The sequence below is a fragment of the Carlito syrichta genome, unplaced genomic scaffold (assembly GCF_000164805.1).
Source record: "Carlito syrichta isolate Samal-C Ts95f unplaced genomic scaffold, Tarsius_syrichta-2.0.1 Scaffold304557, whole genome shotgun sequence".
NCBI classification, from domain to species: domain Eukaryota; kingdom Metazoa; phylum Chordata; class Mammalia; order Primates; family Tarsiidae; genus Carlito; species Carlito syrichta.
The window spans coordinates 73654-99181 of record NW_007248653.1 but is presented as its reverse complement, the minus strand read 5'-3'; the positions used below and the strand labels follow the sequence as shown (position 1 = coordinate 99181).

Sequence of the window (25528 nt, the reverse complement as noted above, 5' to 3'; positions counted from 1 at the left end):
TTTTGGACAGACTACAGTTTAGAATTTTGTTAATTAACATTGATCCCATACCATACCAAAAGAGCCCTGGGAACAGAGAGGAAGACATTCACCCATAGTCCTGATATCCTAATACAACTACCAATCCTTGCTTGCCTTTTTTCCCTCAAAAAAAAAAAAAGTGACTGGGCTCGGTGGCTCAGCCTGTAATCCCGTGCTTTGGGAGACCAAGGTGAGTAAATTGCCTGAGCCCGTGGGTTCGAGACCCGCCTGGGCAACTTGGCAAGACCTCATCTCTACAATAAATAAAAAATTAGTCGGGCATGGTAGCGCATGCCTGTAGTTCCAGCTACTTGGGAGGCTGAGGCAGAAGGATCACCTGAGCCCAGCAGGTCAAGGCTGCAGTGGCTGTGAGCGTGCCACTGCCCTTCAGCTTGGGTGACAGAGTGAGACTCTGACTCAAAAAAAAAAAGTATTTTGTTATAGTTGCCATCATGGTGTTATGTTTTATATGTTAATATCCTAGCATTTCCAAATCTTTATATAAGTAATGGGAACTACTTATTTTCGTTTTCTTTTTTTTCTTTTTTTGGTCAGAGTCTCACTCTGTCGTCCAGGCTGGAGTGCAGCGGCACACTAACAGCCACCACAGCCTCGGCCTACTAGACTCGGGCAATCTTTCTGTCTCAGCCTCCCAAGTAGCTGGAACTACAGGCAGGTGCCACCACGCCCACCTAATATTTTTTTACTTCTTTACTGTAGAGACGAGGTCTCGCCATGTTGCCCGGGCTGGTCTCGAACCCGTGGGCTCAGGCAGTTCTTCTGCCTCAGCCTTCCAGGTAGCTGGGACTACAGGCGCACACCACCACGCCCGGCTAGTGTTTTTGATTTATTATAAAGACGAGGTCTTGCCATGTTGCCCAGACCAGTCTCAAACTCCTGGACTCAGGCAGTCCTCTCACCTTGGCCTCCCAAAATGCTGGGATTACAGGTGTGGAACTACTCCTTTTCATTGCCGAACATTATTTCAGCATTGATGAACACCCATACCTGTACCTTCGTTGCCTATTTGGCCAGCAGGTGGCGCCCAAGAACAAGCGGCTCTTTCCTAGGCGGTGATGCTACCCCGTAGAGAACACTTTTTCACTTTGATCCGATTTAAGAACAAAACACAAATCATAACCTGAACAAATGAGAAGCATCATTCTCCTGGACCTTACAAATGTGTCAGAAATCTGTATGCATTCAGGCATTCAATTTTATAGAATCACTTATTCCACTAATATTTATTGAACATCGTGCCAGGCACCAGGCAAGTCAAGTTTAATAAAAGAAACTGGCTGGCGCGGTGGCTCACGCCGGTAATCCCAGCACTTTGGGAGGTGGAGGCGAGAGGATTGCCTGAGCCCACGGGCTCGAGACCAGCCTGGGCAACTTGGCGAGAACTTGTCTCTATAATAAATCAAAAAATTAGCTGGGTGGGGTGGTGCATGCCTGTAGTTCCAGCTACTTGGGAGGCTGAGGCTCAAGAGGTGAGCACCTCTTTTTTGTGGAGGAGGAAAGATTAAGGAAGGCTTTAAAGAGGAACTGGGGGTAGCAATAACATTATATTAGAAATATTAAAAATATTTTTTTCACCGACCGTGGTGGCTCACATCTGTAAGTCCCAGGTCTATGGGAGATCAAGACAAGAGAATTGCTTGACTCCAGGAACTCAAGACCAGCCTGGGCAACATAGCGAGACCTCATCTCTTAAAATATATATAAAATTAGCTGAATGCGGTGATGCATGCCTGTAGTTCCAGCTTCTTGAGAGGCTGAGGCGGAAGGATCGCCTGAGCCCAGGAGGTCAAGGCTGCGGTGAACTGTGATCGTGCCACTGCACTCCAGCCTGGGCAACAGGGTGAGACTCCAACTCAAAAAAGAAACTGCTTTTCACGCAATACAGAAAACTATAAGATGAAACTCTGAGAGGATTGTCTAGGCTCTACTATCACAAAGAAGGCAGGGGGAGGGAGGAAGCTTCAAGGTTAAAAAATAGGCTTGCTCCCATAAAGCCACAGTTAACAACAGTTACTTTTCTTTTCCTTCCTGAAATAACCGAATGGTTTTGAATGATGAATGTACGCTCCGTGAGGCTGGAAGTATTTTCAGGTCTGTTGCCTGTTGGATCTCCACCCAGGAGAGCGATTGACACTTAGTAGGTGCTCAGTATGTGTTGAGTAAGTGAGCAGTGGCATGACATGATGAGATCTTTCCTAGAAATGTCACTGGCATTTGCAAAGATAATTGGAGGGAGTCCACGCTAGGGCAGTGACAGTGTGCTTGTTGCAGGGTGTAGGTGAGCAATGGTGAAGCAGGAGGTAGACAGAGAAGGGGTTCATGGACGCTGGCTGGGTCAAGGACAGGGAAGAAGCAGGGCTGAGGAGTGGAAGGAGGGGCTGATTGCCTGGGCTTTCTGGCTTCAGTGATTGGAGGCGGCTGGGGCATCTTTTTTTTTTTTTTTTTTTTGAGTTGGAGTCTCACTCTTGTCGCCCAGGCCGGCAGTGGCACGCTCACAGCCACTGCAGCCTGACCTGCTGGGCTCAGGCGATCCTTCCACCTCAGCCTTCCAAGTGGCTGGAACTACAGACGCACGCCACCACACCCGGCTAGTTTTTGTGATTTATTGTAGAGACGAGGTCTCATCAAGTTTCCCGGGCTGGTGTCGAACCTCCAGGCTCAGGCAATCCTCTCACCTTGGCCTCCCAAAGTGCTGGGATTACAGGCTGAGCCACCGTGCCCGGCTGGCTGGAGCTTCTTAAACTCCAAGGAGCATCTGGTGGAGATGTCTAGAGGGTAGTTGAGCGTATGTGTCTGGAGTTCCAGGGAGACAGATCTGCAGAGGTAACAGATTCGCAAGTGGATTTCTTGGTCAGTTTCACTGTGCCTATATTAGTTTTGCAGATGAAAGAAGCTGAGGCCAAGAGAAACAGACTCTGTGAGTTTTTTGTTTTGTTTTGTTTTTTAATTTTTTTTTTTTTTTTTTTTTTTTTGAGTTGGAGTCTCGCTCTGTCGCCCAGACTGAAGTGCAGTGGCTGCTCCCGGCCACCGCAGCCTCGACCTGCTGGGCTCCGGCGATCCTTCTGCCTCAGCCTTCCAAGTAGCCGGAACTTCAGGCGCGCGCTACCATGCCCGGCTAATTTTTTTGATTTTATTGTAGAGATGAGGTCTTGCCAAGTTGCCCAGGTGGGTCTCGAACCCACGGGCTCAGGCAATTCACTCACCTCAACCTCCCAAAGGCACGGAATTACAGGCTGAGCCACCGAGCCCGGCTGTTTTTTAATTTTATTTTTTTTGAGTTGGAGTCTCACTCTGTCGCACAGACTGGAGTGCAGTGGCCGCTCCCGGCCACTACAGCCTTGACCTGGCAGGCTCCGGAGATCCTTCCGCCTCAGCCTTCCAAGTAACTGGAACTACAGGCATGCGCTACCACGCCCAGCTAATTTTTTTGATTTATTGTATAGATGAGCTCTCCCCAAGCTGCCCAGGCGGGTCTCGAACCCGCAGGCTCAGGCAGTCCGTTTACCTTAGCCTCCCAAAGCGCGGGATTACAGGCTGAGCCACCGAGCCCGGCACTCTGTGAATTTTTAAACAGAGCTGGTTTACCACAGCTGATCCACACTCCTCGTTGGAGTCAGGCTGGATTCCCTGTCTCCCGGACCCCATCCACTGCCCCTGGAGCCTGCCTGTTGGCACAGCAGAAGACTACTGGCCCTGGGGTGGTTGCTCTGTCCTCTCACTTTGTTCTTCCAGTGAGTGTGTTTTTGTTGAATCCCCTTGAAACTGGCAGCCAGCTCTGCCTGGTAGCCAGAGGCTGAATTCCCTCCTGGCTTGCTCTTTCTGCACCCAAATCTGGCTCAATCCAGGCTGTTTAGAGCTGAACTTCTGAGCTTAACCTGTTTTGCTAAGCGCTCAGAAGCTGCCAGTCCTGACTGGGTCGTTCTCAACCAGTTTGGGGCACGAGGCTGCCTCTCTCTTCCTCTCTGATCTGCTTGGACAGAGCAGGACCCGACAACTCTGTGACCTTCAGCAATGGCCTTCGACACTGTGGCCCTCAGTTTCTTTTGTACAATGAGACATGGTCTCTCTTCAACAACAGGAGAGCTGATGGAGAGGATACATTTTAAAACATTGCTCTAGGCTGGGCATGGTGGCTCACGCCTTTAATCCCAGCACTTTGGGAGGCCGAGGTGAGAGGACTGCCTGAGCTCACGGGTTTGAGACCAGCCTGGGCAACTTGGCAAGACCTCATCTCTACAATAAAACAAAAAATTAGCCGGGCATGGTGGCACGTACCTGTAGCTCCAGCTTCTTGGAAGGCTGAGGCGAAAGGGTCACCTGAGACCAGCAGATCGAGGTGGCGGTGGCCGTGAGTATGCCACTGCCCACCAGCCTGAGCAGCGGAGTGCAACTCCAATTCAAAAAACACACCCCCCAAAACAACATTGCTCTAGCGTTCTTAGACATTGTTTTTAAACCAGGAGTACCTCAGTTGCAAAATGTTGCACATCTGGAAAAAGTGTGTTTTGTTAGCTTTGGTACCAGAAAGAAAACAATTGGCTGCAGCAAATCCATTCTGAGAGGCTTCCTGAGTGCTGGTTTTTCATTCTGGTGGGAAGCAGGAACAAATGGTGACAATGGGTGGAATGAAGCCAGGGAGTAGGTGGCTAGGGCAGGGTGCCTTCTGACAGCTCGGGAGGTAGAGCAGGTGTGGGATCGGGCAGCCAGTTACAGTGGAGAGTCACGACCAAACAAAGAGGAGCCCAGGAGAATGGCTCAGAAGTTCTGACCAAGGCTCAGGAAATTCAGGGTTGGTCGGGCATGGCAGTTCACACCTGTAATCTCAGCATTTTCGAAGGCCAAGACAGGAGGATTGCTTGAGCCTAGGAATTCAAGACCAGCCTGGGCAACATAGCGAGACCTCATCTTTATAAAAAATTTAAAAACAGCCAGGCGCAGTGGGTTATACCTATAATCCCAGCACTCTGGGAGGCCAAGGTGAGAGGATTGCCTGAGCCCATGGGTTCGAGACCCACCTGGGCAACTTGGTGAGACCTCATCTCTACAATAAATCAAAAAATTAGCCGAGTGTGGTGGCGCATGCCTCTTGTTCTAGCTACTTGGAAAGCTGAGGCCTAATCACCTGAGCCCAGCAGGTCAAGGCTGTGGTGGCCGTGAGTGTGTCACTGCAATCCAGCCTGGGCGACAGAGTGAGATTCCAACTCAAAAAAAAAAAAAAAAATTGAAAAGCAATAATAATTATTATAATGGACAGCAGAAGCAGCAGGATGGACTCTGCTGTCAGAGTTACTCCTTTAAATAAAAAAACTTTAGCCAAATTAAATTTAGTTTATTTAAGCAAAGAGTGATTCATGAATTGAGCAGCCATTGGAACCAAGAGAGGTTCAGAGAGCTCCACCTGGCAACATGGGTAGGCAGCATTTATAGACAGAAAAAGCAAGTGAGCACAGACCAGTCACAGTGGCTCACGCCTATAATCCCAGCACTTTGGGAGGCCAAGGTGGAAGGATCATTTGAGCCCAGGGAGTTCAAGACCAGCCTGGGCAACACAGCAAGACCTCGTCTCTACAAAAAAAATTAAAAACTTAACCAGGTGTGGTGGCGCAAGCCTGTATGTAGTTCCAGGTAGCCCCTGCTACTTGGGAGGCTGAGGTGGAAGGATCACCTGAGTCCTGGAGGTCAAGGCTGCAGTGAGCCAGGATTGTGCCACTGCACTCCATCCTGGGTAACAGGGTGAGACCCTAACTCAAAAAAAAAAAAAAAAAAAAGAGACCAAGTGAGCACAGAGCAGCTCAGTGGGTTCTAGTTCCTAATTGCCTTGTTTGGGCATGGTGTGATGATGCATTTGCCTTATTGAACTTGGGCTGATCTGTTGGCAGCCTGGAATTGGCTGAAGCTTGGATGCTGTGATTGGCTGAGACTCAGCTGCTTGTTACAAGAATATACTATTTTTTGGGGGTGGGGGGTTTGAGTTGGAGTCTCACTCTGTCGCCCAGACTGGAGTGCAGTAGCACGCTCCCTGCCACCGCAGCCTCGACCTGCTGGGCTCTGGCAATCCTTCCGCCGCTGCCTTCCAAGTAGCTGGAACTACAGGCGCGTGCTACCATACCTGGCTAATTTTTCATTTACTGTGGAGCTGAGGTCTTGCCAAGTTGCCCGGCCTGGTCTCGAAACCGCGGGCTCAGGCAGTCCACTTGCCTCAGCCTCCCAAAGTGCTGAGATTACAGGCTGAGCCACCGAGCCCGGCCAAGAATATACTCTTGAGTTAGGTTGCTGGAGAATAGGAACCCAGACTGTGGAGGCAGCCTCAGGTCAAAGTTAGTTTAATACCGTCTCAGGCCCAAGGAGGTGTGGTAGCCCCCAACCAAGGTGGACAGGTCTTTAGAGGCCATGCCCTTCACAAAATGACCTCAGTCACCACAGCTGTGGTGTGTGAGGATAGAGGGCATCTACATATGAACGTTTTTTTCTGTTGAGGTGATACACAAAAAAGGAAACACAGGGTTCAACTGAGGAACAAAATCGGAACATGCAATCAAAGGGAGGGGTGGGCCATGAACAAGAAATTTAGAAAAGGAAAATTTTTTTTTGTTAATGGATTTTTAATTTTAAAGGTGTGGCATACAGTTCAGGGTTAGGTATACAAATGTTCACTGTGCAGGGACCATTGTTGATGAGGTGTGCCCCTCCCTCCCCTGGCAGTTTCTCTCAACTGCCAATCCCACACCCCCTCCCCTGGCAATTTCCCACCACTGCCAATCCCTTTCTGATAGTGTTATGATACTTGTTCAAAGTCCGCTTAGGAGTGAGAACATATGGTACTCTGTTCTTTGTTTCTGTGATAGATCACTGAGTATAATTGACTCTAAATCCATCCAAGTTGCTGCAAAGTTCATTTGTTTGTCCTTCTTTATGGCTGTGTAATATTCCATTGTGTATACGCACCACATTTTTTTTATCCAGTCAAGCTTTGATGGGCAGTATGGTTGGTTCCATTTTTTGCTATTGTGAATAGAGCTGCGACAAACATGCATGTGCAGGTATCTTTTTTGGTAGGATGTCTTGATTTCTTCGGGGTATATTCCCAATAGGGAGATTGCTGGGTCATATGGAAGGTCAATTTCCAGTTCTTTCAGAAGTCGCCACACTGTCTTCCAAAGAGGTTGCACAAATTTGCATTCCCACCAGCAGTGTAGAAGTGTTCCTTTTTCTTGAAATGGAGCTTTCTTGAGCTTCCTCTGGCTCCTGTAGTGTGCAAGCTACCGCCTCGGTTGTAGGGAAGTGTTATGCTTAAGACAGCGACTGACAATACTATCTCTTAAATCTCTGACCGTGGGGTTCAGGTTCCAGCCTGCCCCTCTGCTCACCCGCCTGCCTTGACAAGTCACTGAATCTCTCAATGCCTCATCTCCTCATCTGAAAGATGGCGAAGTAAGATCGTTTGTAAGGAAGAGAGAACACTTAGCAGGCACTTAGCACAGTGTCCCCCACGTAGGACGCCTCACCAGGTGGTGTGGAGAGTTGTTACTGCTGTCATTATCTGTGACCCTGGGGACTCAGAGCCTGTGTTTATGCACAGGAGGAAAGGCCAGCTTTTTGGAATGTAAAAGAAGCCCCATCATTGATGGATAAGTAGAGGGAAATATAGCTGGATGGATGTGTGATAAAACAAATGTAGCTCATGTGGCTTGTAGAATTGAGGCGATATGGTGATTACTCATATAATCCTTTACACTGTTCTATATATTAGATAACATTCATAGTAAATGATTGAGATTAAAAGATTCCATTTAACTGGGGGTCTTCGGAGCTGAAAAATCTGTATTGATCCTAGTAAGCTAAGTTTGGTACTAGTGGAAGCCTATGTACTTTTGTGGAGTCATTTATTTATTTTAAGAAGAGAAAGATTGTGTGTGTGTGTGTGTGTGTGTGTGTGTGTGTGTGTGTGTGTGTGTGTGAGTCAGTGAGGACAAAGAAAAGTGGGATTGGGGAAGGGAGGAACCCAGTGAGTAAGTACTCTGAAAATTTTTTCTATGCCCCACCTCATTCCAAAAAGAATCTGTGGTAACTTGCAAAAATACTTGGATTTTTAACTAGATAAAAAGAAACGAAGGCTATAAATGAGCAATCATTTGTGCTCATAATCTGTCATGAGGTCGTGAACACAGACTTTGGAAGAAGTAAGCATAAAATTGACCGTGGTCATAAGAGCACATGGAATCCCGGGTTCCAGTTTTATTTGGTCGCTGATTTTTCTGGAGACCCCAGACAGTTGGGCCTCCCCTTTTCATTGCTGGTTTTAATATTCCATCAGCCAAAGTGCATATGAAGAATAATCCAGAAAAACTATCCGAGTGGTGGACTTGAAGTCACCAATGCTGGCTGGCCGCATTCCCCCCCTGGGGCTCTCTCCTGCCTCGACTGCGCCATCTTGTGTGCAGCCACTTCCCCCTCCATCCTTCTCCCCGCCCCTCCCCACCCCCAACCTTATTCTAGCCCTCTCTCCCTGGGTAGTGTTTCACAGAATTATTCTTTTTTTTTTTGAGTTGCAATTTCTCACTCCGTCGCCCAGACTGGAGTGCAGTGGCCGCTCCCGGTCAACGCGGCCTCGACCCACTGGACTCCGGCGATCCTTCCGCCTCAGCCTTCCAAGTAGCCGGAATTACAGGCGCGCGCTACCACGCCCGGCTGATTTTTTGATTTATTGTAGAGATGAGGTCTCGCTGCCCAGGTAGGTCTCGAACCTGCGGGCTCAGGCAATCCACTCACCTCAGCCTCCCAAAGGTGCGGGATTACAGGCTGAGCCACCAAGCCCGGTTAGAATGATTCTTTTAAAGCGCAAATGCAGCCATCTCAATTAGAGTGCTTTGCTCTTTAGATAAGCTTCCTAAACATTCAAGTCCCCTTGGTCCTGTCTTTTCTACAGATATCTGTGGCTAAACAAGAATGCTCTTTAGAAAGGACAGCTTAGACTGGGCACAGTGACTCAGGCCTGTAAACCCAGCACTTTAGCAAGCTGAGGTGGAAAAATTGCCTGAGCCCAAGAGTTTGAGACCAACCTGGGCAACATAGCAGGACTTCTTCTCTTAAAAACAAAACAAAACAAAACAAAAAACCCCCCAAAAGTTAACCAGTCTTGGCGGTACACACCTTTAGTCCCAGCTACCTGGGAGACAGGTAGGAGGATTGCCTGAGCCCATGAATTGGAGGCTGCTTGAGTCATGATCATGCCACTGCACTCTAGCCTGGGCAACAGAGTGAGACCCCAACTCAAAAAAAAAAAAAGATTAGGATGCTGGGGAGTGTATTTCTTGTCCTTAGCAAGAAATCTAATCTAATCTTTCTTGCTTTTGAGAAAGATGTTAAAAGTGCTAACTCCTATTCTGATCTTTGTTTTTTTTTTTCCTTTTCTCTCTTTTCTTTTAAAAACTATCTTGTTCCTAGTATATATTCTTCCAACTTCCACGCAGTGAAGAGGGAATCAGAAGGGGCTCCTGGGGAACTCGCTAGCTTGGAGAATGAGAGGCAGATTTATAAAAGTGTCTTAGAAGGTGGCGACATCCCTCTTCAGGGCCTGAGTGGGCTCAAGCGACCGTCCAGCTCTGCTTCTACGAAAGGTAACTCAGCGGGTGAAGGCTCCAGGTGGCCGTCTCCCATCCCAGTCACCGAGAACCTCCTGCCGCCAGGATGAGCCCTGCCTTGCCCACTTCCAGGCATCTGAGCCCTCTGGGGTTTCCTCCCCTATTTTCCTATTTTCTCACCGGCCATTTTTCTTTCAGGTTTTACTAGTTCCCCTTCCTTTGAACCCCCAACCTTGTGATCCCTGAAGCATCTCTCTCTCTCTCTCTCTTTTGTTCTTACTCCCTTTTCTTAGAAAGTAGCTGAGCTTTAGCTGTTCCTAACTCTAGCAGGGTGGCCATTTTTTTTTATTGCATCTTTGCACCTGCTTTGCAGCACAGATTATTTTGCTTCCGGACGTCGACTGGAGATTTTTAAAAAGCCCTTATGACCAATAAGCATGTTACCTCTCCTTTTTCTTTTTTTTCTTTCCTTTTTTTTTTTTTTAGCAGCTTTCAGCTTTAACCTAATGGGTCTGTTTATTTTATTCTGCATGCTTACCAGTGGATCGTAAAGGTGGGAATGCTCACATGATTTCTTCATCTTCAGTTCATAGCCGAACGTTTAACACTAGCCATGCGTTAGGCCCCGTGTGTAAGCACAAGAAGCCCCTGTCCGCCGCGAAAGCCTGCATTTCGGAAATCCTTCCTTCCAAATTCAAACCCAGGCTCTCTGCTCCCAGCGCCCTTCTGCAGGAACAGAAGAGTGTGCTGTTGCCCTCAGAGAAGGCTCAGAGCTGCGAGAACCTCTGTGTTGCTTTGAACGATTCCAAAAGAGGCCTCCCCCTCCAGGTGGGGGGCAGCATCGAGAACCTTCTCATGCGCTCCCGGCGGGACTGCGACAGCAAGTCCAGCAGCACCATGAGCCTGCAGGAGTACAGCACCAGCGCCAGGAGGCCCTGCCCCCTCTCGAGAAAGGCCGGGATGCAATTCACCATGTTCTACCGGGACATGCACCAGATCAACCGAGCCGGCCTCTTCCTGGGCTCCATCTCCTCCTCCAGCGTCCGGGATCTCGCCTCCCACTTTGAGAGGAGCGGCCTGGCCTTGGCCAGGGGCGAGCTGGGCCCCAGCCAGGAGGGCTCGGACCACATCCCCAAGCACACCGTGTCCTCCCGCATCACCGCCTTCGAGCAGCTGATTCAGCGATCCCGGTCCATGCCGTCCCTGGACCTGTCCGGCCGGCTGAGCAAGTCCCCCACGCCTGTGCTGTCCCGGGGTGTCCTGACCTCAGCCCGCTCGGCCGAGTCCCTCCTGGAGTCCACCAAGCTCCGTCCCAAGGAGCTGGACGGGCTGAGCTCCGGTGAGGTCTATGCCTCCCCGACGTGTAGCAACATGGCGGACCACAGCTTGGGCTTCAGGGGCCTGGGGCCTTCTGAGCCCCTCTCCACCTGCTCCGACGAGCTGGACCACTGTTCCAGCGTCTCCAACGACAGCAGAGAGGGCAGCGGTGGCAGCGTGCACGGAGACTTCCCCAAACATCGCCTCAACAAGTGCAAGGGCACCTGCCCGGCCTCATATACCCGCTTCACCACCATCCGGAAGCACGAGCAGCAGCAGACCCCCCGCCAGTCCGACTGGCGCCTGGACTCCAGAGGGGACAAGAGCGCGCTCCTCAGGAATATCTACCTGATGAGCCCCCTCCCCTTTCGGTTGAAAAAGCCCCTCCAGCACCACCCCAGGCAGCCTTGCCCTGGGGATCCCTCAGGCCTCCCACCAGGCCCAAAGCCAGACCTCCCCCGCGTGTCCCCTCAAGACCAGCCCCCCTCCGGGGGGAAGCCCGCGGTCCCCGCACGCCTGTCGTCCCGACACACCATGGCCAGGCTTAGCCGTAGCTCAGAGCACCCTCAGGAGAGACCCGCAGCCCCGGAGGCCTGCCCCGGGGCCATTAATAATGGGAATTCCATGTCACACTCAGACCACGGCCTGGACGGGAACAACAACCCGCAAAGTGAACTGGCACCGTCCCACGGAGGTGGCATTTTGTGTATTTGCCTGGTCTCACCTCCCCATCTCTCTCTCTTTGCTTGCTCTATCCCTTTCTCCCGTGTGCTCCGTGCTCATTTTCTGGTCTGTCCTTTGTTTTCTGTTTGTTTTGCTTGGCAATTAATCATGGCTCGTAGTGGCTGCACTTCTTCAAAAACAAAACCCCCATATCATGGAGACTAACCACCAAACTGTGTTTCGAAAGAAAAATTGGCCGTTTAGCTCATCTGAGAAATTTGTTCATTGGAACTCCTGAACCCCCTGCTGTTTGTACCGGTCCCCAAATCACCCCTGGGTTTTTGAGAGGCAGCCTCTCTCAGTGGCCGTGTGTGTGTGTGTGTGTGTGTGTGTGTGTGTGTGTGTGTGTGTGTGTGTATAAGTGTTAAGAGTGTACGGTTTGTCCCTACAAGGTCCTGCACGCCTCTTTGTAGGAACACTTTTCAAAGAAATTCCTCTCTTTTGCCTCACCTTTTGCCTTGTGATGAGTTTTCTTTGTATTAAACCAGTTCACAGGTAAATCCAAAAAGCAGGGGAGATGTGGGTGGTTTGCCTTCAGAATTGGATGATTGATTATGAATCAACACCGACTCTGAAAACTTGTTATTTATATTAGATAAAAGGTGAAATAGTCTCCCAACCTGGTTTCCCACTAAGTCATAGCCTGTGTTTAACTCTACTTTGTTGTTTTGAAGATTCAGAATCACCAAGACATTTTATACCGGCCGATTACTTGGAATCCACAGAAGAATTTATTCGAAGGCGCCATGATGATAAAGAGGTAAAGCCCATCTTTTAAATCTCCTGCCTCTTGCTTGGAAAAAAGTATGAAAGGAGTACACATCCTAGATACCTGTCAGAGAGGTGGCATGGCCTAGCAATTGGAAGCAGAGACTGAGGCTTTCACAGGTGACTTTTCATGTGACACAGGCTCAGTCACTGCTCTTATTTAGTCCTGCTTTTCCAAAAGGACTGATTTACCCATGGGCACTAGGTTATAAATGCCACATCCAGCTGGCGCTGCTGTGTGGGAGGTACAGAAAGAGGTTGCCCACAGCTGCGTTTAATGCTCCGTAAGCTAGAAGCGGGAATTTTTTCTCTCTGACCTGCCTTCTCAACCCACTTCCCCTCCTTGCTGTTCTCTAAGAATATCCACCCCACATATTTCTCCAATACTGCCCAACCGTGCGTTGGCACAAAGCATTGTTCAAACTGGAAAGGATGCAGTAGGAAAAAGAGGAAAATGAAGAATGGTAATGACCATGATACATTTTATAAAACAATTTGTTGCCTCAACTAGAAGAAGGCAGATACCCCCGGTCAACATTGGTGCAATCAGCCAAGAATTTCCAAATATGGGTATTTTCTTGCAGCTACTGAAATGTCTGCCCTGCCGTGGTATGACTGGCAGACCTGGGAAAGAACCTCTCTCTCAGGGATTTAGGAAGTGGTAGTTCTACATTGCAGCCAAATGGGAAAAACCACAAGCTTTCACTGTGGCGAAGGGTTGTTATGAGGCACGTTTTCTGTGTTTCCTTACCTTCCCAAGCAAAGGGGTCCTCTTGATTAAGCAAGCTCCAATGCCCATTTTCCTGTCATGAAGTGAGAGCTGGAAGAATCGCCTTGAGCCGGTGACTTGGGGGAGGGTGTTCAAGTGTGCATCTCTGTTGTTCTTTATTGTTGAGTGGCTCCAGGGTTTGGGTGGAGTTTCCTTGAGGATTTAGGGTAAGGCTGAAGTTGGGAAGAGCCAGGTGATAGTAATCATTGCTGCCAGATGGTGGGATAAAAGACAAAAAAGAAACCACCATGCCTGTCCCCATCTCTGGTCTCAATTGAACATGTTCAGTAACACCCTTGCACCTGTCCCTGGAAAGAAACAAGGAAGTATAGCATGTTCAGTTAGTGTTGGCAATAACTCACGACAGTGAGGCCACAGAACGGATTCATTTCTCTAGGTCTTTGTTAAGTATTTCCTGTCAACAAGATAAAAGATTCCCGTGTATGTAGGCCTGGGCTGCTGTGGTGAAGGGAGATGAAATTTTATTTTAATAATATAAACCCTAGCTGGGTGCAGTGGCTCTCGCCTGTAATCCCAGCACTTTGAGAGGCTGAGACAGGATCACTTGAGCCTGGGAGTTTGAGATCATCCTGGGCGACATAATTTTTTTTTTTTTTGTCTCTACCAAAAAAAAAGTTTAAAAATTAGCCTGGCATGGTGGTGATGCCTTGCAGTCACAGCTACTTGAGAGGCTCAGGCAGGAGGATCGCTTGGGCCCAGAAGTTTGAGGCTGCAGTAAGCTAGGACGGTCCCACTATATTCCAGCCTAGGTAACAGAGCTAGACCCTGTCACTAAGAAAACTGAAAGAAGCCGGGCTCGGTGGCTCAGCCTGTAATCCCACGCCTTTGGGAGGCTGAGGTGAGTGGATTGCCTGAGCCCGCAGGTTCGAGACCCGCCTGGGCAGCGAGACCTCATCTCTACAATAAATCAAAAAATCAGCCGGGCGTGGTAGCGCATGCCTGTAATTCTGGCTACTCGGAAGGCTGAGGCGGAAGGATCGCCGGAGCCCAGCAGGTCGAGGCTGCGGTGGCTGGGAGCGGCCACTACACTCCAGTCTGGGCGACTGAGTGAGACTCCAACTTAAAAAAAAAAGAAAAAGAAAACCGAAAGAAAGAAAAAATGCATACATAAACTCTAATATCCAACATGGAAGGTTTTGTGGGAAAATTCTTGCCTACCATACAGAGCACTCATTTTACTTATCTGGTTCAGCAGTTGATCCATTAAAAGTTGCATACGGAGCCGGGCTCAGTGGCTCAGCCTGTAATCCCACGCCTTTGGGAGGCTGAGGTGAGTGGATTGCCTGAGCCCGCGGGTTCGAGACCCGCCTGGGCAGCGAGACCGCATCTCTACAATAAATCAAAAATTAGCCAGGCATGATAGCGCGCACCTGTAATTCTGGCTACTCGGAAGGCTGAGGCGGAAGGATCGCCAGAGCCCAGCAGGTCGAGGCTGCGGTGGCCGGGAGCGGCCACTGCACTCCAGTCTGGGCGACAGAGTGAGACTCCAACTCAAAAATAAATAAATAAATAAATAAAAGTTGCATACGGGCCAGGCTCTGTGGCTCAGCCTATAATCCCAGCACTTTGGGAGGCCGAGGCGAGAGGATTGCCTGAGCCCATGAGTTCAAGACCCCCCTGGGCAACTTCGCGAGACCTCATCTCTACAATAAATTTTTAAAAAAATTTAGCCGGGCATGGTAGCACATGCCTGTAGTTTGGCTACTTGGAGGGCTCAGGTGGAAGGATCACCGGAGCCAAACAGGTCGAGACTGCGGTGGCTGGAAGCATGCCACTGCCCTCCAGCCTGGGTAACAGAGTGAGACTCCAACTCAAAAAAAAAAAAAGCTATATACAGAAGGTATGCAACAGTTTGTTTCCTGAATAACCCTGGCTCATAGATCCTTAAAAGTTATGTGTCTTTATCCATGGTTTTTGGCTGATGTCAGACGACAGGCCTGATGGATTTACTGAGGTTGGATTCAAGGTTGGGTTGGGAGCTGCACTCCAGCCAATGTGCGCGTCCACTGATGATGTGTAACCCTGACCAGGACACCAGGGATATTGCACAAGGGCTGCCCATTTTATGCAATTTCATGGCAGAAACTTTTAGCAGACCGTAGCCGATAGAAACATCTGTCTATTCTGTTGCTACAGAAAGAGCTCACACTTCCCAGCTCATGGGGGAAAGGAGAAGGGGACGGGTCTGTCTAGTACTTTCCTATGTAAATGCTTTATCACGAACATGGATGATAACGGAAGTTCAGATCGTGAGAACATGTCAGTCCTGCCAGGAACATTAGTGATCTTCTAGCTAACCCCGACGTTGAGTCCAGGAAAGGACCACAGTGAGGTCATGGCTTGCAGGACCACACGGCAGTTAGCCTATGCCAATGTCAGAGCTAGAAAGAGACCTGGGCTGGTGCTTTTTCCATAGCACGGGGCTTTGCAAAGGACTTGCTCATGCTTTTTCTCATTTAATCTTTACAACTTACCTCAGCACTGGACATCCCGCATCTGATAAGTTGTCACTTCATTATTTGTAGACTCTGCAGAAAAATCAGGCCCACCATCCTGGGACTTGATGTCACACAAGGCATTTAATTGCCTGCTGACAGAAGACGAGCATTTTATTGAGCATACTAAGAATTATCAGTTCTAATTAATGCTTTGCCACAAGGAAAGTTAACCCCTAGAATGTAAGATTGCTACAGTATTAGAAAACACATTAAAATTCTGTTCCTTAGGATTGTTTCAACAGGCGATGAGGGCATTTCGTAAAAAGCAACATTATTTGATTGTTTTGGGGTTTTTTTTTCCTTTGAGTTGGAGTCTCATTCTGTCGCCCAGACTGGAGTGCAGTGGCACGCTCCCAGCCACTGCAGCCTCGACCTGCTGGGCTCCGGCGATCCTTCTGCCTCAGCCTTCCAAATAGCCAGAAATACAGGCGCGCACTACCACGCTCGGCTAGTTTTTTATTTATTGTAGAGATGAGGTCTCACCAAGTTGTCCAGGTGGGTCTTGAACCCGCAGGCTCAGGCAATCCACTCGCCTCAGCCTCCCAAACTGCTGGGATTACAGACTGAGCCACCGAGGCTGGCCTGATTGTTTTTAAAGGCCTTTAAATATAGAAAGAGATGACTTTTTTCTTTTCTTTTCTTTTTTTGAGTCAGAGTCTCACTCTGTTGCCCAGGCTGGAGTACAGTGGCATGCCCACAGCCTCTGCAGGCTCAACCTGCTGGGCTCAGGCCATCCTTCCACCTCAGCCTTTCAAGTAGTTAGAACCACAGGCATGCACCACAGTGTCTGGCTAATTTTTTATTTCTTGTAGAGATGAGGTCTTACCAATAAGCCGACGTTGCTTAGGCTGGTCTTGAACCTCTGAGCTCAGACAGTCCTCTTGCCTCAGCCTCCCAAAGTGCTGGGAGTATAAACGTGGGCCACTGTGCCCAGTGATGACTTTTTTCTTTTTTTGAGTTGGAGTCTCACTCTGTCACCCAGGCTGGAATGCAGTGCCACATTCATGGCCACCCCAGCATCAACCTGCTGGGCTCCGGCAATCCTTCCGCCTCAGCCTTCCAAGTAACTGAAACTTCAGGCGCATGCTACCACACCCAGCTAATTTTGTATGTTATTGTAGAGGCAAGGTCTTGCCAAGTTGCCCGGGTTGGTCTTAAACCCACGGGCTCAGGCACTCCACTTGCCTCGGCCTCCCAAAGTGCTGGGATTACAGGCTGAGCCACCTAACCCGGCCTGACTTTTTTCTTGGTATAGAGAAAAATATTTCTTCTAACCCCAGCTACTATTTTTAGTTTATTTTCTATATTTCTATTATATCATTCCCTTAAAAGCTACATTTCACCTAATGAAGAAATAGTTCAATTAAAAAGTCAGTGATTGAACTCAGGAGGTCGAGGCTACAGTAAGCCATGATTCTGCCACTGCACTCCTGCTGGGCGACAATGTGAAACCTTGTCTCAAAAAATCAAATCAAAGAAAGAAAGAAAAAGAAAGTGATGCTCTCTGTCTGCCACATAACAACCTTCAGTGCATATCCTAAGGCCTCCTACAAATTGTGCTCAGGGGAAGAGTTGGCTAGCCTAGGAGGTGGGGTGTGATCTTTTCTGAAATGGGCGGCCCCACTCTATGGAGAGCAAATTAGAGTAACAGACACAGGAAACACACAAATGGCCTGGTTGCCTTAGACCCTCCATAGCAAAAGCCCTTGGCAGGTTTCATAGGCCTGATATGGGCGAGAGGAGGCGGCCAGCCCTGGCCCTGCCATGGGAATACACTGTGGGAGCATGTCCCCGCCTCTGGGGTGTAGATGGCACGGCCCGTCTCCCACTGCCAGCCCAGTATGCCCGGGAAGACCCTGGCCGTGTCCCGGGCTCACCTGGTCTTTGCGGCCAGGAGGCAGGAGGCTTTGGGCAGAGACCGGGGGAAAGTTTGCCTGTGTCACAGCCATGGGGAGCTGTCCTTCCCCCTCCCAGCTCCCCGGGGCCTCTCCTTCCTATGGTGCACGGGGGAGGGGGCTGGTCCCAATGGGAGCATGGTGGTTAGTTGACTGCAAAGGTTGGCCCTTCAAGTCTCTTCCCTGTCCACCCGGCGCCCTCCTTCCCCCTTGGTGGCTTTTGTTGGCAGTTTTCCAGTGCCGTGGACCAGATGATTCACTGCCCGTTTTATGCAATTTCATGGCAGAAACTTTTAGCGGACCAGAGACGGCTTAAGCGTGAGCAAGAAGAGGCCGATATTGCAGCGCGACGCCACACGGGCGTCATCCCGACGCACCATCAGTTTATCACTAATGAGCGCTTTGGGGACCTCCTCAATATAGACGATACCGCGAAAAGGAAATCTGGGTCAGAGGTCTGTTTTGGTCGCCTCGATCTGCTGCTTGGCCCAAAGCCACAGCTGCCTGCCCTCGGCATCGCCCTCTGTAGGCCGGTCTAGCTCTCCAGGTGGCCTCTGTCCCCCGGCTTCCCCTAGGCTTGCTTTGGCTCCTCTGTGCCTGGTGAATGGACTTGGCCCCTAGTGTGTCCCGTGCTGTCTGTGCAAGCATGCCTGGCTGGGGCCCGGGGTCCGCTGGCGCGCGCCCCTCATGCATGACTTAGAGCGTCGGCTGCCTTCATCAGTCCCGTGGCCCTCATCCTGTGTTTCCCATGATCCCGTGTTGCCTGTGAGGTCTGCTTAGAAGCCATGTGCTAGTTCGTATGCGCGGTCGTCGTGGTCATCCGATTCCCCTCAGAAGAGATGGTTAACGAGATGCACAGGACACACGGGAGCAAGCCACACTCCACGCCATCTCCAAAGGCCCCAAAATATAGTGACTTGCAAGTGGAAATATCAGAGAACAGGCCAGGCACGGTGGCTCGAACCTGTAATCCCAGCACTTTGGGAGGCTGAGGCGAGAGGATTGCCTGAGTCCTGGGGTTCGAGATCAGCCTGGGCAACTCGGTGAGACCTCGGCTCCACAATAAATCAAAAACTTAGCTGGGCATGGCAGTGCGTGCCTGTAGCACCAGCTACTTGGAACGCTGAGGTGGAAGGATCACCGGAGCCCAGCAGGTCCGAGGCTGCCGCGGCCACGAGTGTGCTGCTGCACTCTGAGACTCCAATTCAAAAAAAAGAAAGAAATATCAGAGAACAATACTGCTGCTCACAGGTGGATGCGTTAATTGGATAAAATGTGGGGCCCTGAAGAATTTTGAAGCCCAAAGAACATTGCAGTTAGGATAAACCTGCAAAGGGCCAGAGAGCTTTCTGAGGGATGTTTCATTTGCTTCTCTCATGTTGACGTTACTAAGCTTAGCTTACAAAAGTTTGATGTTACAGAAGGAATGAAGGAGAGCAAACCTTTGAAGTGATTTTATCCGGGTCTTGGCCTCCTGCGTGGAGGTCAGCATGTCGAAATTCTCACACTGGCCAAAAGCTGCATCTTGCGTAAGGGTTTAACGCGTTGCCACGTAACCCTTAAGTTGCCCTGCTGAAGATGGTCTCTAGGGAAAGTGTGTGTGTGTCTGGGGCTTGGGGTAGGTGCACAGAATGAGGCAGTGATACCCACAGTATGTCCAGTCTTATAATCTTTCAATATAGTAGGTTAATATTCATGTTTCTATCTTTTGAGTGGTAGGGGCATTATTTACATTCATCAGTTTATTTTATTTTTTTAAGAAACAGAAGGTGTCTGGAAGAAGAGCTAGAGAAAAGAGAGAACCAGATTAAAAGAAGGAAAGCTGAGGAGGGGAAAGAAACGCTAAAGTGACGGAGAAAGGCCAAGCACAGTGACTCACGCCTATAGTCCCAGCACTTTGGGAGGCCAAGGCAAGAGGATTGCTTGAGGCCAGGGATTCAAGACCAGTTTAGACAACATAGCAAGACCCTGTCTACAAAAATTTAAAAAGCTAGCCAGGTGGTGGTGTGTGCCTGTAGTCCCAGCTACTCGGGAAGCCGAGGTGGAAGGATCGCCTGAGCCTAGGAGGTCGAGGCTGCAGTGAGCCTTGATGGTGCCACTGCACTCCAACCTGGACTACAGAGTGAGACCCGTCCCCACCCTAGCTCAATAATAATAATAAAATAAATTTAAGTAACAGGGAAGAAGCAAAAGTTAGCAAGTGGAACTTAGTTGCAAGGAGACACAGCCACTGGACCCTCAGCACACCAGTTTTTCTGCACAGCAGCCCTGGCCAGAAGGCTCTGGGGATGGTTTGCTCTCGTGGACAGGCCCATGTGCTTATAGGTAGAAGAAGATAGGAACACGCAAAGGCACCTGAAGGCTGCACACTTACATGTATAGATAACACATGCAGATGAAAATGCAATGCAGGCCAGGCGCAGTGGCTCATGCTTGTAATCCCAGCACTTTGGGAAGCGGAGGCAAGAGGATTGCTTTAGCCCAGGGGTTCGAAACCAGCCTGGGCAACTTGGCAAGACCTCATCTCTACAATAAATCAAAAAAATTAGCCCGGTGTGGTGGCACATGCCTGTAATTCCAGCTACTTGGAAGGCTGAGGCGGAAGGATCACTGGAGCCCAGCAGGTCAACACTGGGGTGGCCGTGAGTGTGCCACTGCACTCCAGCCTGGGCGACAGAGTGAGACTCTGACTCAAAAAAAAAAAAGAGAGAAAAGAAAATGCCACATGTGTGCAGTAATAACCATGGTCAGGGCAGGCAAAACTCTCTTTCCACGAGCCCGCCTCCCTCCCAGAGCACTGATTCCCAGACTTGCTAGTGCATCGGAATTCCCTGGAGGGCTTGTGAAGGAACAGGCCCTGGATCTCACCTGCAAAGTTTATGATTCCGGAGCGGGGCCTGAGAATGTACATTCCTCACAAGTTCCTAGATGATGTGATGATGCCATTGAGGGACCACACTTTGAGAATTGCTCCCCTGGAAGCAGTGACCGATGGAGTTGAGAAAGTAGAGTTCAATGTGTCCCAGGTACACCATGCTATGTCCTTGCCCTTCCGCCCCATTCAGGAGAACTTGGATGACCAGGGATTCTGTGGGCGGAAGAAAGGGTTCAGTCTGTGCCCTTGGGGAGCTGGAAGTATAGAAAGATAAAGAGGGAGATTCTGCCACTTTGTATGACCTCAGGTGACTTGCATACATAATTCTCAAGTGTTCAGTGGAATCAGTGTTTCTCCACCTTGAGAACTTTCAATGAAAAAAAAAAATCTCAGCAGCCCCCATTACTCACCCAAGCTCATTTACAAATTAAATAATAAACCACACACGTAATTGTATAGATTTCATTGCTAGGTGATATTGTTTTGACTGAACTCAGTTACCATTTACATGTGAACATGGTGCTGCTTTGGAATAGATTTTTTAAATTCCATGCAGCTCTACTGCACAATAGCCCCCCCACTTTTGTAGCCCCCCCCCACTTTTTTCTCTTGAAATCTGTGGTCATTTGACCTTCTCGTGTGAACTTGTCATTTATCAGTAACCCTGCATGCATTCTTTTTTTTTTTTGAGTTGGAGTTTCACTCTGTCACCCAGACGAGTGCAGTGGCTGGGCCTCGACCTGCTGGGCTCCGGCGATCCTTCCAAGTAGCTGGAACTACAGGCGCCTGTAGTTGCCTCAGCCTTCCAAGTAGCTGGAACTACAGGGGCGCGCTACCACGCCTGGCTAATTTTTTTTGATTTTATTGTAGAGATGAGGTCTCGCCAAGTTGCCCGGTCGGGTCTTGAACCCGTGGGCTCAGGCAATCCACTCATCTCAGCCTCCCAAAGGCGCGGGATTACGGGCTGAGCCACTGAGCCCGGCTACTGCATGCATTCTTTTCTTGTTCACCTACAACTGTTAAATTATGGTCTTTGGTCACAGATAGATACAAAAGCAAGCACTGAAATTGTGTGGCATTAGCTTGAGTATAAGGTGGTCGTTTATTTGGCCCCTAATATGTGCAGTACAGATAGATGGAAACTTCACCATGAAAATGCAGAATTTAAAAATTCCCATGGAGTATTCAAAACATGGAGCATGTCACTGAGGGATTAAAATCTAAAACTCAGCTTGATGGAGCTTTGAAATGCCACCCTTTTTTTCTCATCTAGAATGTTCCATGTCCCCCCTCCATTCATGCCCTCTGTTGTTGAAGAGGACATAGGCAGTTTTGTTTTCTCCACATTGTTTCCTAGACCAGGAGGTCATAGCAGGTGAAAAAGTTGAGTGCTCATGGCCAGAAATATGACTTATCCCCCTTACTTTCTTTTTAAAAATGAGTTAAGATAACTGCTTTTAAAGAAAGGGAAGAAAAATACGCAAATAAATATGATAAGTGAAGGTGAACTTCTTGCTGGGATCAGAGACCAAGAAATTTCAGACAGAGAAAGGTGTTGAGCTCAGGTGTGACAAAGAGTGTATTAGAGAGAAAGGTGTTTAGGTAAAAGTGGGGAGAAATTACTCAAAGGCTTAACCTGGGTCAGGAATTGAGATTTGATCTACAGGGCAGTTGAGAGCAGCAGCCAACTTCAAAGCAAGGAAGGGAGGTGAGGAAGAATTTGAGGAATGTTATTTGTGTCCCTGACAGATTCACGTGAAGAGAATGGCAAGTCAAAGGAAGCTTTGTGCTTGCAGGAACTAGAGGTCGGACCTGGGAATCTAGGGTGTGGAAGGACCAAGGGGCAGAGGGGAGGAAGGAGGACCCGTGTGACTTAATGACTGACTTGATGAAGAAGTAGAGAAGGGAGCTGAGGCTGACTACTTCCAGGCCTGGACGTCTGGGAGGAGCGAGCTACCCCAACAGCAGGGGAAGTTTCACTTTATCTGGCTTTTTGGCGGGTCTCACGGACCATAAGAAATGGGTGGAGTTGGCCGGGCTTGGTGGTTCAGCCTGTAATCCCAGCACTTTGGGAGGCCGAGGTAAGTGGATGGCCTGAGCCTGCGGGTTCGAGACCCGCCTGGGCAACTTGGTAAGACCTCGTCTCTACAATAAATCAAAAAAATGAGCCGGGAGTGGTAGTGCGTGCCTATAGTTCCAGCTACTTGGAAGGCTGAGGCAGAAGGATCGCTGGAGTCCAGCAGGTTGAGGCTGCAGTGGCCAGGAGTGGCCACTGCACTCCAGTCTGAGTGACAGAGTGAGACTCCAACTCAAAAAAAAAAAAAAAAAAAAGAAAAGAAATGGGTGGAGTTGTAGATGACGTGAAAAGTGAGTCAGTTTCATCGACTTGCAGGTCATAATTTAAGTCAGACAAGTAGATGCCCCTAAAGAATAAGGCAGTCAGAAAGGAACATCTTGGGACTTCTGACTGACTTTGGTTTTTTTAAATAGCCATGGTCTGCATGTTTTGGGGAGCTAGCACTTCAACGTTGGGGCTTTTCTAACCATCTCTTCCCCCAATCTGGCTCTCCTTAGGGGGTCTCATGCATGACGTAGTCGGCTGAACATCCATCTAGCGTTCCACTAAGGTCAGACCGCTGGAGTTTTGCCTAGATTTTTACACTAAAACAAACTGATTAGAGCAAATTTTTCTGCTTTGCTTTCCAGAAACTTGTGAAAATGTATCCTTTTCATTGTATGTGAATCCTGATTTTAACTTGTCTTTGTTTCTTGTGTTTAGATGAGACCTGCCAGAGCCAAATATGACTTTAAAGCTCAGACACTAAAGTAAGTGCCATCTTTTTCACATCCTTTGAAATACAGCAGTTTGCTTGCAGAGAAGAGTTGGAACAATAACAATGATGAAACAAACAGTATTTCATAGAGTTTGCAATGTACCAAGCACTGTTCAAAGTACTTTACATGTATGAACCCATTCGGCCTTCACTATAACCCTGTGGAGTGGGTGGTATTATCCCCACTGATCAAATGAAGAAACCGAGGTCTAGGAGGTTAACTTGCTCAGGCTGGTAAGTGATGGAGTTGAGATTCAAACTGAGGCAGCCTGGCACCAGAGGTGTGCCACCCTGCCTCCCCCTATGTAGAGGCTCTGTTTGCCTGAATAAGTGGTGGCTTGAGACCAGTCTTTAGGATGATAACTTTACCAATTTTGCTACGATATCCCAAGAGATTAAAGGCTTGTAGGAACCCACAGGAGGCTAGCATTTTTCTAAGTGTGTTCCTTCCGTAGAAGATGTTTCTCGAGAAGAGGGCTCTGTTGTAGAATGAATTGAGAGTCACTGAACACCATCTATACTTTCCACCCACACTGAGTAGATATTTGCCATCGGCATGTTAATGGCTCCAGAAGTCTTTCAGGGAAGAAACCTGATTAGCTTACGTAGCCCAGCATTTTCTAAACATAGGTGACTTAGGAAACCTTTATGTTTTCCATGGAGCATTGTTTAGCAATTGCTACCAAAAACCAGGCTTCTGTAAACCTGCTTGCTTCGTATCTGTTTGTGGATTTAAATGGGTCGTGTGTTTCATTGGCAGCTGAAAAGACAATGAGCAGGGGCCACCCTGTTGTCCTGCAGATGGGGGACCCCATGTCTAGTGATGAGAAGGAGAGCTCTCCATCCTCGGATGCTGGGAATCACTGTGTAGAGGCTAACCATCCGTGGTTCTGATCCTCCAACACAAAATGAGTGACCAGGCCATAGTGTCCAGAACTTAGGTGCCAAACTGGTGCAATTGGGTTTGTCTGTATTACTTCCGTCCTTAAGCTCATCATTAAAGGAGGTAGTTGCTGTTGGAGGCAGCTACATAACACTCTGCAAAGACTGGACATTAGAGTTGGGAAGTCCTGGGTTTAAATCCTGACTACACCACTTACTGTCCCTGTGAGTCTTCAAGTTATCAACTTCTCCCACCCTCAGTTGTCCTCATCTGTAAGATGGGGAAATGCCCATCCTGCAGAGAAACCACAGTAATACCTGTAAAACATTTTGTACAGCAAAAGTCACTACTCAAAATACGTTATTCCCTCTCCTTTTTTTTTTTAAACCAGAGAGGATGACAGAGATATATCAATTAATTTGCAGTTTCATTGAGTAGATACCTTTTTACTTTGAGAAAGACCAAAGTAAGATTTATTGAATAGCATAGTGACATTACATTTTCCTAGATTTCATTAAAAAGTCTTTTTTTTTGGCTGGGCACAGTGGCTCAGCCTGTAATCCCAGCACTTTGGGAGGCCAGGGTGAGAGGATTGCCTGAGCCTGGGGGTTCGAGACTAGCCTGGGCAACTTGGTGAGACCTCATCTCTGTAATAAGTCACAAAAACTAGCCGGGTGTGATGGCGTGTGTCTGTAGTTCCAGTCTCCAGAGTAAGATTCCAACTAAAAAAAAACAAAAAACAAAGCTGGGCTCGGTGGCTCAGCCTGTAATCCCGCGCCTTTGGGAGGCCGGGGCGAGTGGATTGCCTGAAGCCGCGGGTTCGAGACCCGCCTGGGCAGCGAGACCTCATCTCTACAATAAATCAAAAAATCAGCCGGGCGTGGTAGCACATGCCTGTAATTCCGGCTACTTGGAAGGCTGAGGTGGAAGGATCGCCAGAGCCCAGCAGGCCGAGGCTGCGGCGACCGGGAGCGGCCACTGCACTCCAGCCTGGGCGACAGAGTGAGACTCCAACTCAAAAAAATAAATAAATAAAATAAACATGTAAGAATAAATACACAATTTTCCAATAAATAAATTCTGGGTTGCTTGGGGTCTCCCTTCATACTCCCAGCCTGGGCAACAGAGTGAGACCCCGACTCAAAAAAGAAAAATATCTGGGTTATTTTTTTTAATTCAAGAAAATTTCAAGTTATATTTTGTTCTCCTAAAAAGGAAGGGAATTAACACTTACTAAGTGTTAACTCTGTAGCAGGCACCATGCTAGGTATCTTTTTTTTTTTTTTTTGAGTCAGAGTCTCACTCTGTCACCCAGACTGGAG

At 48.7% G+C, this 25528-nt stretch overlaps 1 protein-coding gene across 4 annotated transcripts in view; it reads left to right on the top strand.

Moving 5' to 3' along the window:
• SORBS1 (sorbin and SH3 domain containing 1) overlaps nt 1–25528 on the top strand; it is a 274935-nt gene that overhangs the window by 214811 nt on the left and 34596 nt on the right. For 3 of the 4 annotated variants that reach the window (XM_021713460.1, XM_021713459.1, XM_021713458.1), the window contains 4 exons: nt 9487–9659; nt 12338–12423; nt 17902–18069; nt 23269–23315. In XM_021713460.1, coding sequence (XP_021569135.1) covers nt 9487–9659; nt 12338–12423; nt 17902–18069; nt 23269–23315 — 474 coding nt within the window. Of the gene's footprint in view, nt 1–9486; nt 9660–10164; nt 11635–12337; nt 12424–17901; nt 18070–23268; nt 23316–25528 lie in introns of all 4 variants that reach the window. The other variant, XM_021713457.1, reaches the window with a different exon arrangement.